The sequence below is a fragment of the Lepidochelys olivacea genome (genome assembly GCF_965140295.1).
Source record: "Lepidochelys olivacea isolate rLepOli2 genome assembly, chromosome: 12".
Classification (NCBI taxonomy): domain Eukaryota; kingdom Metazoa; phylum Chordata; order Testudines; family Cheloniidae; genus Lepidochelys; species Lepidochelys olivacea.
Genome location: NC_140422.1, coordinates 39894619 through 39911960, shown reverse-complemented (window position 1 = coordinate 39911960; position 17342 = coordinate 39894619). Strand labels below are relative to the sequence as shown.

At 56.5% G+C, this 17342-nt stretch overlaps 2 protein-coding genes across 2 annotated transcripts; one reads left to right on the top strand and one right to left on the bottom strand.

Annotated features, from left to right (window-relative positions):
* The first annotated feature begins 1094 nt into the window (after window positions 1–1094).
* Window positions 1095–7365, top strand: LOC311528990 (sulfotransferase 2B1-like). Its single transcript, XM_084644563.1, has 6 exons — window positions 1095–1265; window positions 2733–2941; window positions 3641–3767; window positions 4444–4538; window positions 5073–5253; window positions 6327–7365. The coding sequence occupies exons 1-6, from the start codon at window positions 1127–1129 to the stop codon at window positions 6440–6442; spliced, it is 867 nt and encodes a 288-aa protein (XP_084500689.1). The 5' UTR covers window positions 1095–1126; the 3' UTR covers window positions 6443–7365.
* A 2434-nt stretch (window positions 7366–9799) lies between these two features.
* LOC311528969 (melatonin receptor type 1B-B-like) lies at window positions 9800–14882 on the bottom strand (the record flags this gene model as incomplete). The annotated part of the gene is made up of 2 exons (XM_084644517.1): window positions 9800–12133; window positions 13991–14882. The coding sequence occupies 2 exons, from the start codon at window positions 14880–14882 to the stop codon at window positions 11823–11825; spliced, it is 1203 nt and encodes a 400-aa protein (XP_084500643.1). The 3' UTR covers window positions 9800–11822.
* Window positions 14883–17342: the final 2460 nt, after the last annotated feature.

Genomic DNA, 17342 nt, shown 5'->3' with positions numbered 1-17342 from the left:
AAGGATCACCAAGCTTAAGAAAAGCTCCCCAATGGTTGGCCTGCGTTAGCTCTAGAGAAGATATAGAGCTTGCTGATCATACAAGCTTCTATTACCTTTTGAAATTTACAACTGGAACTTATGTGTGTGTGTGTGTTTAGCTGCTTTAGCCTTGTAAATATCTGTCTTGTTTCCTTGTCCTACATAATAAATCTTGAGACGGATTATTATAGGACTGGCTACAAGCGTTGTCTTTGGCGTGAGATCTGACGTGCAATTGAGCTGGGGTAAGCGACTTGCCTTGACCTGAATATTGCTGAGTCTTGGTGTAAAGGACCATCTGTCACAAAGCAGGCTCACCTGGGTGGCAAGACAGTGCGGTGCACCCAAGGGGACTGTCTGACTCCTTGTTAAGGCTCTTCTAGTGCCTGAGGGGTTTACACTTGAGAACTGGTTGGTGAAATCGAAGTATAGCTCTCACAGGTAGTTTGGAGTCCAGCAGTGTGCCCTGAGGTCAATATTCAGCCCCCGAGCCCTGGTCTAAACTATTACCAGCAGGACAGTGGGGTGGGAATAGGTATTGTTTCATATTCTCTGTGTATATATAAAGCCTGCTGCAGTTTCCACGATATGCATCTGAGGAAGTGAGCTGTAGCTCACGAAAGCTTATGCTCTAATAAATTGGTTAGTCTCTAAGGTGCCACAAGTCCTCCTTTTCTTTTTGCGAATACAGACTAACACGGCTGCTACTCTGAAACCTTTGCTATAACTGTGACGCTCAGAGGTAATCCACCCCCCGGGCGACAGAGTTATACTGACCTGATTGCTGGTATGGACAGTGCTATGTCAGCAGGAGAGTGTTGCCCACAGACACAGTCCTGCCCATCATGGAGCGGGGTTATTCAGAGGATGGGAGAGCTCTCTCCCATCGGCTCAGAGCAGCTTCACCAGAAGCGCTGCAGCCAAGTGGAGCAAGTTTATCATGTAGACAAGCCCTGAATCAAAGCAGAACAGCCTGAGACCTCCCTCTCCGCTGGCCCCACACCCATAAGGGGAGGGTGAAGCCAGGAAGGGAGGGTTCCTCTTTCTCTGGCTATTTAAGCTGCTGGCACCTGGGAGCGCTCAGACTCCTCCGCTTGCAGTCACCATGGACAGGATGGAGGTGACAGAGACCTTCGCTGGCATGTCCTTGCCTGGCTACTTGCACACGCAGGAGTCCCTGCGCTTTGCCAGCAGCTTCCAGTTCCGAGACACGGATGTCGTCATTGCCACCTACCCCAAGTCTGGTAAGAGCCGGAGTCTCGCTGACCCAGTGCCTGTGGTGAAGGGCAGGGACCCTGCTCCCCAGCCCAGCAGGGGCCACCGCTAGGAGGCTGGCTGGGCAGCACTTGCCCTGAGACAGGCAAGGCAGGGACTGGATTGCCATTCATGTCTCACTCTGTTGAACTGTCCTCCTGGGCAGTGCGGTGCTGGGGGGCTGCAGGAGAGGGTTTGTTCAGGCTGGCATATGGGCCATCAATCCGGCCCCGGGCACCGCTTGTCAGCGTGGCAGAAGTTGCATGCCAGAGCCTCCGGGAAGAGGGCTCTGTCTGGGGCTGCATACGCCCTCTGGCTCCCAGCCCGTCACCGCTGGCTTGGAGAAGAGCTTTCTGTGGCCAGCTGGACGGATTACAGGCTCTGCTCTCCACATGTTTATCAGCATCTGGTAGAGCGAGACACTGTCAGGGAGCGCCCAGATACCAGGACTCATGCTTGTGAGCAGCAGGGCTGGCAAAATCCCCCCTCACCCCTGCCTGGCCCCAGGGAGGCCCCCCAGCCCCAGCTCAGCTGCATTCCCACCCTAACAGCCCCCGATGCCAGCTGTGTCCCGCCTCAGGCACCCTGCACGGTCGGGGAGGGGTGCCCTGGGTGCCCATTGCAGCATGCTGGAGGGTGCCTGGCAGGAGGACGGTGTCTATCAACTGCCTGCAAGGCTGGGAGGTCCACAGCAGCGAGGAGCCTGGGCCCCCCAGCTCTGTGCAGGGGGGCTCCCAGCAAGCACGGGCAGTGGAGTGGGCCCAGACTATTGCAATGACTCCCCAACGTCGGCGCCAAGCGCAGACATGCCCCTGGCGTGGAGCGGGCTTTGCTGTCACTGTCCCGCTCCAGCAAAGGTCACACTCTGCTCAGAGCACTGAGACGCCGGGGACGGCGCGGGCTGTGGGGCCCCACATTCACCTGAATTCCCAGGCTGTGAGGGCTGGGGGGACTAGCCATGAGTCCTTGCAGCTCTGCTCCAGCTGGCCGGTGACTGGCTGTGTTAGCTCAGGGCCACGGGCCCCTCGCTTGGCTTGGGCGTTCCTTGGCCCAGGCCTGGCCTGGATCGGCTCACTTGGTAGGAATGCTTGGCCAGGGCCCTGCTCAGGAGTGCAGCACTTGGACTGCACCAGGACTAGCTGGCGCCAGGTCCCCCCTTCTGACTCAAGGCTCTGGATCAGAGGTCCATAAAGCCAGCTGTGTTATGACAGCCCCGCGTCTGACCCTTCGATCACTCCACTTCTTTGGAATTCTCTGTTACGCAAGAGGCTTCTAGGAGCACGCAGCCCCTCCTTGTCGCCCCTGCTCTGGTGGGGGAATGCAGCACAGCTGGGGGCTGGGAGTGTCTGTGCTGAGGGGCGGGCGAACTGCCAGAGGTTATCACCCTTGCTCTGTCTCTGGGACAGGGGAGGATCCCTGGAGAAGCTCACCGCTAGAGCCCTGCCTTTCTTCTCTAGGCACCACCTGGATGCAGGAGATCCTGACCCTGATCCGCAGCAAGGGGGACCTTGAGCCAGCCAAGACCATCCCGAACTGGGCCAGAGCCCCCTGGCTGGAGCACACATACTTCAAGGACATGCTGCAAGAGACCGGCGAGCCCCGCCTCATCACCACACACCTCCCCTGCCAGGTCCTGGCCCCAGCGCTGAGGAAATCCAAGGTCAAAGTGAGTGCCCACGTCCTGACACGGGCTGGCTAGAGAAGGGCCAGGCAGGGAGAGAATGAGTGTTTGGGGTACAAGCTCTTCACCCTGCTCTGCTGGGGCCAGCTGTATTGTGGCTTATATCTCCACCGTGGGGCGAGGACGTGGCCGAGTGCTCTGCCCATGTGCCCAGCACCTGCCCAGCAGTGGGGCTAGATGGAGAAGACTCGAATGGCTGCCAGAGCTTGCCCGGACACCCCGTGGCTGGGTTTCCCTCAGTTTGGTCTCAGCCCCAAGGGGATTGCACTAGATTAGGTGGGTCTGCCCTGGCTGAGTGAGCCATGGGGCTGAAAGGGGCTTCCCCCAAGTCAGCGGGCTTGCCCTGGGGCTTTCTGTACACTCAGGTAATTTACAAATGAGGAAGCACCCTGCTGCCACACATCGGGCCCAGGGGGTGGTGGACCAGGGGTGTGGCGTGCTGAGTCACTGGGGTGGGGTAAGGAGCCTCGCTGCTCCAAAGGCCTCGCGATTGGGTCCCACCACCTTGTTCAGGACACTCCTGGAGACAGTGTCTTGGGAATGGGGCATGGAAAGGGAGGCGAATCCTGACGGCAGAGTGCAGCGTAGAGGAACCACCCCGCTAGGGGCAGGGCATGTGGCCATTGCTCCTCCTGTCTGTGTGTCTGTCTGACGCAGATGTCCTTTGTCTGCTCCTGATCCCAGGTGATCTACATGGCCCGGAACCCCAAGGACATCGCGGTTTCCTTCTATCACTTCCACAAGATGGCCAAGTTCCTGCCTGACCCGGGCTCCTTTGAGGACTTCCTCATCCGCTTCCTGGATGGCACAGGTGAGCGGCATCCTCTGCCCCAGAGAGCTCCAGGCACTTTGCAAACATGCCCTAGGCTTCACTGCCCCGCAGCAGTGCCGTCTCCCGCATTTACAGCTGGGGAAACCAAGGCCCAGGGAAGGGCATGACTCACCCAAGCGCTAATGAGGAGGCTGGCTGGGCTCAGAGCTTAGGAGGCCTGGCTCTGTGGTCCCTGCACTAGGCTTTGCCCAGGAAGACTGGGGGGTCAGCTCAGAGGCTCAGGCAATCCGCAGGAGCCTGAGAATTAGCTGCAGCCCAGTCACACCCAGTGGAGAGCCCAGGGGAGCCAGCTTTCTGCTGCCCCAAAGGCAGGTTTGCTTTTAGTGCCGTCCCTTACACTCAGCCAGGGATGTGGCTGCCCCCGCCCCCCACAGTCCCGTTGGGCACGCTCCTGGGGCTTTGCCTGAGCCAAGCAGCACCCCAGGAAGTGCTCTGGGGAGGGGCAACGGCGCAGCTGAGCCAGAGGGAGTGAGGGGCAGATCCAGGCTGCCAGGCCCCTGCCGTCAGAACCAAGGGTACTGCACAGCGCAGGGTTGGAGGAGTGCCACACGGGGCCCAATGCTGGCTCTGCAGTGCGAGAGCAGGAGCTTTCCCAGGGCCGTCTGCACCACGGCCAGAGTCACCTCTCGATCCCAACCCTCTCTCCTCCCCACAGTGCAGTACGGCTCCTGGTTCGACCACGTCAAGGGCTGGCTGAGCCTGCAGGCCGAGCTGGGTCTCTTCTTCATCACCTATGAGGACATGCACAAGGTGGGTTAGCCCTGGGGCTCCCAGCTGCCACGGGCATGTGGGTCACCGCCACCGGCGTCTGCAAATGGCCCGGCTGAAGGAGCCGCTCCCTTGGTGTGCACTTTGGGAGCTGGGGGAGCTGAGCTCTGTCTGGGCTCCGGGAGGTCATGGGTGGCCTTAGCTTGTGGGACAGCGACAGCCGCCAACTCCCACATGGCTCCACATCTGCTGCAGGCCCCCGCAAGGCCCAGCAGCCTCTGCTTCACCCTGACACCGCCTGCGGCATCCCAGCTGCCTGGGTGGCAGCAGTTGGCAGGAATCCCAGGCTGGTCAGGGGTGCTACGCCCAGCACAGCTCCAGGCAGAGCGGGGCCCCTGAAGGGTGAAGCCAAAGGCACATGAACCTCCCACCGTGACCTGGACCCACTCACACAACACCTCCTGGCTGAGCCGGAGCCCCCGGAGCAGGGGTCCAGCCCCCCCAGTCGCTGGCTGCTCACCCGATCTGCCCTGGGGGTGCCCCTCACTAACGCTGCCGGTCGCCACGGCTTTGCAGGAGCTGGGGCGCTCGGTCGAGCAGCTCGCTGGTTGGCTGGGCTGCCCGCTGCAGCCGGAGGCGATCAGAGCAATCCAGCAGCACTGCAGCTTCTCCTCCATGCGCGAGAATGAGATGGTGAACTACACACTCATCCCCTGCGAGATCATGGACCACCACCAGGGCCGGTTCATGAGGAAAGGTACGGGGGTGGGGGGGGGGTGAGCAGTCCCGTCCCAGCCCCTTCCCCTCCCACCAGGGCAGTGGTGGCAGCAAAGGGCTTTCCTTCATCCCCTGGCCTCTCTGCCTCCGCCCCCGCAGGCTGGTGGGTGCTCTGCTGACGGTTTGAGGCTCCGACTGCTGCGGCAGGATGGAACCAGCTCGCTGCCCTGTGGCTGCCCCTGGATGGGAGCTAAGGATGGGTGTGAGCCACCCCCACGGGCAGGCGGGCTGAGTCAGAAGGAGCCAGGCATGTCCTGCTTGCTTGTGTGCCCGCAGCCCTTGCTGCCAAAGCTGTAGTGTCACGGCGTGTGGGGGAGTCCAGGCCCTGCACCCCTCTTCCTGGGATTCACTGAGACTCTCAGCCAGCCAGTAAAACAGAAGGTTTATTGGACAACAGGAACACAGTCCACAACAGAGCTTGTGGGTACAACCAGGACCCCTCAGTCAAGTCCTTCTGGGGGAGCAGGGAGCTTAGACCCCAGCCCTGGGGTTCCCTGTGTTCCTCCACCCAGCCCCAAACTGAAACTAAACCCCCCCAGCAGGCTCTCTCCTGCAGCCTGTCTTCACATTCCTGGGCAGAGGTGTCACCTCCCCCTCCCCCTCCTGGCTCAGGTGACAGGCTCTCAGGTCTCCCATCCCTAGGGCACATTCCCAGGTCAACACTCCCCCCTCCCTGCTGCCTCACATCATCACAAGTGGGTTGCAATGGTCAGGGGCTGATTTAACCCAGGCTTGGCTGCAGGGACTCCAGGGAACTCCTCCCACCGGGGACTGCTAGCAAACCTTCAAAGGGCTGTCCTGCAGCAGCCCCGGGGCTTTTGTGGCTGGAGTGGGAAGGGGCAGCATGCTGTGCTCCTGGAGGCAGATGTTCTGCATTCTGAGCTGATCCCCTGTGGGGTGCTAAGGAGCAGAGTGAATCCCAGAGCTATGTGCCCTCTATATGGGCCTTTTGCGCCCATTGCCATGGTATCTGGGCCCTGATAGGGAAAAGGCTGCCAAGCCTGGCTCTGGCCCAGTACCCGGCTTCGCTCTGCATCTTCTCCTCTGCTTTAGGGACAGTTGGAGACTGGAGAGACCACTTCACCCCGCGGCAGAACATGCTCTTCCACAAGATCTACCAGGAAGAGATGCGGGACTCCAGTCTGTGCTTCCGCTGGCTCATGGACTGATGCGGGGGCTGCACGGGCGAGGGACATGGCTAAGCAGGCAGGGCAGAGGCTTTGTCCACAGTTGGGACTCGGGGAACAAAACTCTAAGCTATGTACTTTGTTGGGTAACGTGCTGGGCCCCCCACCAGCCAGCCCCGGACAGTGGAGAAGGCTGTGCCAGTCACAGCCCTAGGGAGCTGACCAAGGCCCCTGGCCTCTCCTGGAGTGAGGGGGGGCACACAGAAGATTGGATGGAACATCACGGGGGGGATGCATTGGTCACAACCAGGGTCACAAGGCCCCGCCCTGCTGAATGTTACCCCCCACACAGCTGTGAGCACCATCCCCCAGCCCTTCTCAAAAGCGAGCGCCCGCTGGGCTGTGCCAGTCCCCTAGAGGGAGCCAGGGCAGCAGCCTTTCTGGGGGTCCTGATGGGGGAACATTGCCTCCGCCCAGTTACTCCCGCCTTCCTCAGACTTTGCAAAACACTGACTGTGACCAAAAAAGGAAGCACCGGCCCCGGGGGCTGGGGAGCGATGCAGCTTTGGTGGCTGCTGTGAAATTCCTGTGAATCATTTTAGGAAACAAGGTTCTCCTGTCTCCAAGCCAAAATAAGCTTCAGAATGACAGGCTGACTCTGACCAGAGGGTTTGTGGATAAGCTGTATTTATATATCAGAAGGCAGCAGACTTCCCCTCGAGCTGGCGGGCCCATTGCCCCAAGCGGCAGCCCTTGGCCCAGTGCAAACTAGCCTGCAGGCCCTGCCAACCATCAGCCCCTGCCATGGCCAGCGGGTTTAAGACTTGTCTAACTGCCACAGTTCTATATTATGGTGACAGTGCTGAGCGCACCCAGGGGGCGGGGGGGGGGTCACTCGCGCCCTCAGAGCTGGGGCTGGTTTTTGTATTGGAGTGTTACATGTAATTATTGAATGGTTCCGTTTATGGAAAGTGTCTGGTGAATTCTTTGGAGAACCGTCAAACTGCCCAAACAGGTACGCCAGTGTCTCCCACTGGGCCTCGGTGGGGGAAGACTGGCCCAGCGTTTGCATGAGCCAGCAGGCACTGCCCAGCACACAGGTGTGCTTGGTACAGCATTGAAACACAAACCCATATCCAGGGCAAGGAGGCATGGCCTCCCACTGAAAAAAACAAGGCAGAGTCTTGGGGAAATATGAAGCAATGCTAGACTCTCCTCTGGAAGGCCTAGGCAAGGCACCCCATGGCAGCTGAACTGCCCCACTCTGCCCTAAAGGAAGCTGCTTTCCCCTATTCCCCTGAGATCAAGGTGAAGGGAGTTTGCTCTGTGGCTGCGCCTCTGACAAACAGTACTCCTGGGGGAATTCTGCGCTTCTGAACATGTGCAGAATTTATGTTCCCTGCAGATTTCTTTGCCTCTCCACAGAAAAATATCTTTGACAGGGAAGCAATGGGAAGCCACAAGAGTGGTCATTAGACCCTCCCCAGCAATATGTTTCAGGTGCCCAGTGCAGCCGGCAGAGAGGTAAATTACTGTGGGGCAAGGGGCGGGACTGGGGAAGACACGGCTGGTGGCTCCTACCCTGAGACGGGCTCAGCTGCTAGTCCTGGCTGGGTTAGGGAGGACGGGGACTTCCTTTTCATAGAAGATTAGGGGTGGAAGAGACTTCAGGAGGTCATCTAGTCCAAACCCCTGCTTAAAGCAGGGCTAACCCCTGCATGGCATCCAGGGCCAGGGCCAGGTCAGACCCACCCCAGATTTCTCCCCCAGCTGTAAGAAGCTCTGCAACCCACCCACCCACCTCCCCTCAGCTGCACAGGGCAGGATCACTGTACAGGGAGCTTCTCCCCAACCCCTGTGCATCATACCCAGACCCTCTCACCGAGCCTCAACCCCCCCGACACCCAGAACTCCCCCCTGATAAGCCCCACTCCCCCTGCACCTAGACCACCCTGATGAGCCAGTTACACCTGGATCCCCACCTCACTGAGCCCCACTCCTCCAGCATCTAGGTCCTCCCCCGCTGAGCCCCACACACCAAGGCCCCCCTGAAAGTTCTGTCTCCTCCCACACCCGCTGAGCCTGAACCACCTTCACCTGGACCCCCCTGTGGAGTCCCATTACACCAGAGCCCCCCCTACAATAAGCCCGTGCATTCAGATTCCCCCCCACACCCGGATCCCTCACCGAGCCGCCTGCCTAGTCCAGATTGCCCCACAGAGAACCCTCTCAACCCACACCTGGATCCCCTCACACTAAGCCCCTCCACACTTGGATCCTGCCTTGCTGAGCCTGCCTGTCCACACCTGGCATGGAGGGGCAGGCCCTGAGGTGTTTCTGGGGCAGGCCCGGTCCTTGCGCGGTGTCAGGGTTGAGTGCAGCCTCTTCCCTCAGTGCGTGTCCTGTAGTGGGGGAACTGCACACTGATCTCCCACCTCTGTGCAGCCAGTGGCCTGTGCTCCCCACTGCTATGCTGGAGCCTTCACATTTATTTGACAAATAAAATTTGCATAATTTTAAAAATTCTGTGCACAATATTTTAATTTTTTTGCTGTAGTTTTAATTTTTTTTTTTTTTTTTTTTTTTTAGTGTAGAATGCCCTCAGGAGTAAAACAGACTTCTGTGTAGCCAGGCTGCCCTTATCAACCCTGTAGCCACACGGTACAGGAAGTTGAGTAGATGGTTTTGCAAACTGGCTGATTAAACGCTCTACATAAAATGTCACATGAAGCTGCACAGAACTTGGCTGCTGCCTTGCCTTCTCTAGGACAACAGCTGGTTGTTTAAAAACAAGAACGAGGCCTTGAGGCACGTACGCAGGATGGCCAGGCTGCCGTTACTAGAACTTCAGTTCTCTTCCCGGAGAGTTTGGGAACTCACTCAGTTCCATGAGCATCAGGACTGTTTACCTGCCCAGGGATTCAAAGTGTCAAGGACGTTTTAGGGACCAGATTTTTTAGCTTAAGATAGGTACCCAACTGCACATGCATTTTGTGCACCTAATTTATTTGGGAAAATACCCAGATTTGCTCATGCAAGCTTGAAAGCAGGAGCAGAACTGTCTCCATCCTATTCTAGATCATGGAGGTTCCCCCCCACCCCCGGCCCCCATAACTTTTCATTTATTGTAATTCCAGCCAAGTGTACTCTAAGTCCGGCAGTGCTATTGTCCTTTACATTACACTGCAAGCTCCTCTGGTGCTGGTCTTCCCAATCCTACTTCACCAGAGTCCTGAGAACTCCACAACCCCTGCCAAAATCACTTGCTCACCAGAACACCTCCCCTATTCCAGACCCCTTTGGCGTGTCAGATTTGCTGCTTTTGCAGTCCACAGCCAGCCAAGGAAACACATTCAGCCTGAAGTTAAATAACTAAATCTTTATTTTTTATTTACAGTCCTTGTAATTAAATACTTTTTTCCAGAAATAGAACATTTAAAGATTGAGGGGGAGGGGAATCTCCCTACAGACAGCTCCAAACCCAAGAGATAAAATACACCTTAGACAGCAATAAAAAATACAGTGTGCATTTAAAGAGGGTTTGGTGCATACAGGACAGGAGAGACTCCACAGTAAAGCTTTTTCCAAATCCACTACAGTATACACTTGATCAAGTCAGTTACAAATACTATTTCAATTTGATGCAGTTTCCACTGGTCCCTGATGTATAAATCACGGGGGGCGGGAGGGGAGAAGAGCAGCAGGAACCCTGGGAGGGTAGAGCAGGTAAAATGGCTATTTACAATCCAACAGTAAGAGAATAATTCCCTAATTTAAGGCACAGTGGAGAGCAGAGGCCATTTTCCTCTAACCCAGCACTGCTGCTTTCCTTGTGACATCACACATTCACTTTAAGACTTAATATTTTTTGACAATAGGAACAAACCCCAGCCTTTCCGTGGACGGGGAGGTTTCAGCGGCTGGAAGAATTCACCTTGCAAAAGAGCAAAGACAAACTGGGCAGGCCTTAACCACAGCTCCACTTCCCAGATTACTACATGTTCAGTTTGCTCACTTCATCTTTCCGTGATTGTTCATTTAATCCTCTGGTCTGACTAGAAGTGAGAGGAGAATGGAGGACGAGCTCCATCTCCTGACCTTTCTCCATTACCAGCCCAAGTCATTAAAAGTCTGGTTAACTAATTACAAAATGTCAATTTCCTCACCTGTTTCTGGGGAGTGGGCCAGCAAGGTGCAAGGGAGGCAGCTCCAGTAGAATGGGACATTCAGCCTAGCAAAACCCCCAGCCATACAGTGGAGGAGTGAGGCTACCCATCAGCCTGCTGCTCCTTCCTTTGCACCAGGACAGAGTTTAGGAGAGCACCCAAAAATCAATGCTGTCAGCAAAGGGCTCCCTAAAGTTCCACCCCTATGACCTGGAGTCCTTTGTCCAGATTGATCAAACACACGGACGGTGAGAATTTATCCAATTTAACTAAAACCTACTCTAAAAACCCTCAACATCTGGATGGCAGAGGCTGGCAGATAAAAAGGTGTTAAAACCAGACAGACTGTCACGCCAGAAGCTGCAGTTCTCTTTCAACTTATATAAAAGTATTCCACCCTTCCCCCAAGTGAGTTTGTGTCCTTCTATGCCCAGGGTCCCCGTGAAGTGAGGGGAGGGGAAGGAGGATCACCCAGCTGGGATGGCAAACAGAGCCGGAGGCAGAACCTGAACCTGGTGAATGGAGGTAGGCAAGTCTGCAACCAGAGCAACAGTGCAGCAGGCCCTTGGGCAGGTTTCAGAAGTGATCACATGGCAGGTGTAATAGCCATGGGGCATGAACCGCAATGCCTGCTTGACAGTCCCTTTTGCAGTCAGGATCTCACACCTTCCCCTCAGCCCTTAAGCTTCACCCAACCTTCTCCTGAAAACCTGGCACTAGCCATTATTGCCAACCCATCAGGTACTTTGGCTGGACCTGGCTTGGTGGTGAGAGAACCATGTCCCCTTTGGCTTAGAGGGAGACCTTGTCACACTGTGCTGATCAGAGAGGTAGTTGTGTGTGGGGCTGTAGGGCAGCAGGGACTTTATACCTTCTCTGCCCCTGGCTGGGGTGGATCAGGGCACTTAGCTCCGAGTAGATGTCCTGTTTCTTTCACAGCAGACGCTCATGTCCATGCTGTGACCAGTTTCCCCACACAAAACCCCTTCCCAGGGAGGGCTCCTTAACTCAAACACTCTTTGTATATTTCTCCACTGATACCATTTGGTGAAGCTCACAGAAAGATGCTTGACCTCCTCTGGTGACTTTTCACAATTTTCTTTCCCACAGCCAGAGCAGCCTCAGCCCCAGGAGGAGGCAGCAGCTCCTTCTGCTGCACAAGCGTCCAAGCTCTTGACAAAGCCAGGCGTTCACACATCTTGCAGGACACAAAGAGCCTGACATATTGTAGCTGACACAGAAGGTGTCAAAGTAGCTTATAGGCTAGTTTGTGCTTCTCTGGGCAGTAAGATGCTGGTGGAAGACCCACTGCAGGAGCGGTCCAGAAGGAGAACAGGCTGGCTGCTGCTCCTCTCCACCACTGCACTGATGGTGACCATCCTGTGCACGTCCTGCTCCCACTTGTCTCGGCTGCAGGGCCCACAGAGCTTGTGCCTGATCTTCTGGAACTTGTGCCTGAAGTTCCTGTTGGTCCAGAAGTAGACAAAGCAGTTGAGAAAGCCACTGCCGCTAGGCAGCCACAGGGCCACGAACTCCAGCCACTCGTGGACTCTATCCTTCGTGATTGCTGCAAGAAGGAGAGCACCAGGTGAGTGTTCCCCACATTACACGGGGCTCTTCATGCCCAGGGGTGAGACCCTATGGTCCTTCCCCACTCATTGTGGGCAGCCTCAGCACCACACCAGCCCAGGCCCACTAGTGTGATGCTCCCATTCTAGACCCTCACTTGCCCCAGCTGAGACCATGACTCACCTGTAACATGGGGCAGAGGTAAAGGGAAACCAAGTCTCCCAATTCCCCACCCCTCACCTCTCCCAGGCAAGCACTCAAAGCCAGGCCACTTCAAGCAGGGCTCCCAACCACCCCTTGGTTTTGGGTCTCTCCTCTCCCCCAGGACAGGGCAAGTGCACCTAATAATAATATCAGCACATGGCATTGAGGTGCTCCTCCCCGGAGGCTGATCCTAGTATTGCCAGCCCCAAAAGTTACACACACAAGTCAGACCCCCAAAGACATGAGGTTGGCTTAAAAAGCTCAGAGATCATAAAAGCATGAGCAGTTTTTGTTTGTGCTCCCCTGACAGCCAACCTGGGTGTGAGCATTTCAGGTTTAAGATGTGATTGGACACAAACACGTGCGCACCACCTGTGACGAAGTGGGACTGTTCTTAATGTTTCCTCTGAATAGTGTGGGGGTGCCTCAGTTTCCCCTAGGCAGTTCTTAAGTATCTAGGTGGTGGGGTAAGGGTGTATGATCACTGAAGAGCCCTAGAGGGCAGGTGTGTGCAGGGGTCTGGACACAGAGAATGGCTGACACCCTGTTTCCTGGCAACTGATGGCCTGGGCCCTTCCCCCCTGCAAGGTGAGAGCTAAAGGGTTGGAGAACAAAGGAATCAGGTGCCCTCCTGGCCCAGAGGAGGAGGGGCTGGGCGAAAGTTTCAGTTTGGGGCTGGCTGGGGACATGGAGTGAAGGGCAGATGTGGTTGTCTGGCTCACTGCCCCCCAAAATGGACCCAGCTTGAGGGGTTCGGTTCTCTGCACCTACAAGCTCTGTATAAGACCATGTTCCTGTCGTCTAATAAACCTTCTGTTTTACTGGCTGGCTGAGAGTCACGTCTGACTGCGGAGTTGGGGGGGGCAAGATCGTCTGGCTTCCCCAGGAGCCCCGCCTGAGCGGGCTCACTGTGGGAAGCGCACGGAGGGGCAGAGGATGCTGAATGCTCTGAGGTCAGACCCAGGAAGGTGGAAGCTGGGTGAGCTTTGTGTCCTGAAGACAGGCTGCTCACAGAAAGGCAACTGCCCCAGAGTCCTGACTGGCTTCATGGGGAGCAGTTCCAGAGCATCGCCCAGGGACTCCGTGACACCCCCACACACCCAAGGGAGCTCCACTGAGCCTCTTGCATCCTCATTGTGCAAGGGTCCCACTCCCTGCAGCACAGGCTTCTAAGAGCGTGGGAGCCCAGCAGCAACCCTGGGCACAGGCTTCTTAGAGCGTGGTACCCACTGCAGCTCATCCAGTTTCCATTATCTATACTCCATGTCTCCCCCCCACCTCATTCCACAGCCGCCATCTCCCTTCCCCACCCCACTGCCCCCTTCCACCATCCCCCACCCCTACCCCACTGCTCCTTCCCACTGCCCCCTTCCCATCCCCCTGCTCCCTGCCATCCCCCTGACCCTCTCCACTTCCCACTGCCCCCAGCCGCACCCCACTGCTCCGCCCCATCCCCCTGCTCCGCCCCCACTTCCCCCATCCCTACCCCACTGCCCCCTTCCCATCCCCCTGCTCCCTGCCCCACCCTACTGCTCCATCCCATCCCTCTGACCCTCCCCACTACCTCCTCCTCCTCCCCACTGCCCCCTTCCCATCCCCCTGCTCCCTGCCATCCCTCTGACCCTCCCCACTGCCCCCTTCCACTCCTCACCGTTGTACAGGATGGTGGCCATGCAGGGCGCCCAGCACACGTAGAAGGCGACGACGACGGGCACTAGGACCCGGGAGGCGGCGTCCAGCTGCAGCAGGCGGAGCCGCCTCAGCCCCGCCCCTTCGCCGCGCCGGCGCTGGGCGCGCGCCGCCTGCCAGAGGCGCAGGTTGGCGAAGGTGACGGTGGCCGCGGCGGGACAGAAGATGGCGGCGGCCAGCAGGCCGGCGTAGGCGGCGTTGGAGCCGTAGTCCGGCTCGCAGAGCAGCGCGGCGGCCGAGAAGCGCACGCGCAGGACGGCGGCGCGGCCGGGCAGGGCCACGGGCAGCAGCAGCAGGGCGGGGCCCAGCCAGGCGCCCGCCAGCAGCAGCGCGAGGCGGCGCCGGCCCAGCAGGCGCGCGTGGCGCAGCGGGAAGGCGACGGCGACGTAGCGCTCGAGCGAGACGCCGGCCAGCGAGTAGAGCGCGGCGCCGAAGAGGCTGGCGCTGACGAAGGCCACGGCCCGGCAGTAGGCCTCGGGCGGCGCCCCGGGCCCCAGGCCGCCGTACAGGTTGAGCGGCACCACCAGCAGCGCCAGCGCCGCGTCGGCCGCCGCCAGCGAGAGCAGCGTGAGGCGGCGGCTGCGGCTCCAGCCCGCCACGGCCGAGGCGGCCGCCGCCCCCGCCGCCCCGTTGCTCAGCATCCCCAGCGCCCCCAGCGCGCAGACGATGCCGATCTTCAGCCGCCGGCTGCCGCCGGGCCCCGCTCCCGGCGCGGGGGCCGCCCCGCCCCCGCCGGGCCCCGCTCCCGGCCCGGGGGCCGCCCCGCCCCCGCCGGGCCCCGCTCCCGGCGCGGGGGCCGCCAGGCCGGCCAGCAGCAGCAGGAGGAGGAGGAGGGCGGGGAAGCCGGTTCCCATCCCGAGCATGCTCCCTCCCGGCCTGGGGGCCCAGCGCCCCGGGCCAGGCCCTTATATAGCCGGCTGGGTGGGGGCGGGGAAGCTGGGCTCCCGGGCAGGGCGTGTGGGTCGCCTTATTGGGGTCCCAGCGTATCCCGGTGCTGCCAGGCGGGGGCGACAGGCCCCCCCCCCCCGGAGCAAAACGAAGCCCCCTGCGACTTCGGACAGGCTTCGGCTGCGGCCCAGCCCTCGAACATTTTCTCCAGCTGCCAGCTGTGACTGGAAGATTTAAAGGGAAACACCACGGAGAAGGGAGCTTAGTACGTGCATTCACGTCTTTAGATTAAATGCTGAGCAAGGAGTTCAGCCAGCCCTGTTCAACGCTGTGTCTGAGTCCGCCTCGGAGCCCAGGCTGTCTGGGACACAGTCACTCCCTGTTGTGCCATTGTCCATAAATAAAACACGTAGCTGAAACTTGCCTTGACGGTTAAGTGTAAACAATTTGCCTTTCTGTGGATTTCTCAGTGTTCTCCATTTTTGTACAGATGGGGAAACTGAGGCACATATAGATTAAGAGTGGGATTGTCAAAAGTGCCAAAGTAATTTATCAGCACAAGTGTCATTGAAAGGCAGCAGGACTAAGCCATGCAGACACTTTTGAAAATTCTTCTCTATGTCATCTTCCGCGGGCCACACATTTAAGTAGCGGAGCTGGGAAGGGAACCCAAAGCCTGACTCCCATGCTTCCTCCCTGGCCATGTACTCTTACTTTGAGCTGATGAAATGAAAGTATGATGCCCATCAAGCTATTTGCATTCTTGATGCTTTTCCTTCGTCAGACTGTCTGATAGAGCAGTTGGAGTTTCCAGGAATTTGACCAGCTGCTACCAAGATGGTGGGTGAATTAAACTGAAGGCAGTGTTGCTTTCTTATAAGTGAAGATACTCAGGAACAGAAGAGGCAGCAGGAGTTGGACTGCTGATTTCTCACATGTGGGATAACAATAGGGATGAAATCAAGAATTTCTGCAGTTTGCTCTCTTTTGGGTCTTTATCCAAGTTGATTTAGATAGGAAGCAATTGTGAGAGTGGAGTAACTGCTTCTTCTCTCTGCACAAGATCCTTCCCTGTGGTATTTGAGCCAAAACCATTCAGTATCAGTAGCAGCCGAAGGAAAGAGTTTAGTAGAGAAAAGCTCCCACTGAAGATTTGTCACCTCTCTTGACTGGAGCATTGAAGGCAGCTCCAACTGTTCTGAAGAGAGCACATCCATGGGCTTCCTTCACCCTGCTCTGGAGATTGTAAGGCCCAGTACTCACTGGTTGATCATCATTCCCCAACATACCCCATGTGGGGATGGATGTCTATGCAGAAAAACCCTGCTCATGTTCGTTGGATTGACCAGTCTGCTCTACCAAGAGCCATACTGGCAATGTGCCCGAAGCCTAAGGGCTATGTCTCTTATCTAAAATGGAACAGATTGTAACCACGTCTTTTTGGGTACAGAGTTTGGAGACTGAAGGTCCCATCATGCAAGATCACTGGGTCTGTATCAGCAAGAAGTCCTTCAGCTGATCTCAATTACAGGCATGGTTCATAGAAAGCTGTTGTCTTATAGCCAGTATCTGGAACAGAATCAATGCTCTGAATTGGATCCTGAAGCAGATAGGAAGCCGATTCTCCTTAGCAGCCCAGGATGATTATGTGCATATGACTAACATCAAGCAAACGTGTTATGCTTTCTGCACCAGCTGAAGCTTCAGTAACCCCCAGTGCAGAGCACTTTGGAGCAGTCTCACGTGGCAGAGACAAAAACATGGATCATTGTGGAGGGAAGAAAGAAGAAAAATCATATTATTAAAGAAAGAAGAAAAAAGAAAAAAAAGAAGAAAAGAAGAAAGAAGAATTAAAGAAGAAAAATCATATTATTAAAGAAAGAAGAAAAAAGAAAAAAAAGAAGAAAAGAAGAAAGAAGAATTAAAGAAGAAAAATCATATTATTAAAGAAAGAAGAAAAAAGAAAAAAAAAGAAGAAAAGAAGAAAGAAGAATTAAAGAAGAAAAATCATAACCTAGCCCAGTGCAAAATGCTAGTGTCCATCACCACTACCTCAGCTTCCATAGGCTATTGGGAGTCCAAAAGAATCAGGACTCAGATACAACCCACTGTTAAAAAGAGGCATTCCTGCTTGAGAGAGGGCAGATTGTACCATCTCAGATTCACGTGCTGCTTTTCCCTGTCACCTCTGCCTTTTTGGGTTGAATTTCAGACCATTTGTTGTGTGTTGTAGTTGTATTGGTCCCAGGTATTAGAGAGAGAGATTGGAGACAGTTTGCTGTCATACAAGTCTCTATCTTGGTAAGAGACTAGGAAGCAGAAAAAATGCATTGTCTGCATCCATGAAAAAAGATGCAGAGCTGAGAGGCAGCACAGTCTAGTGGCTAGGGCTTTGGATGGGGAGTCAGGAGGCCTGGGTTCTATTC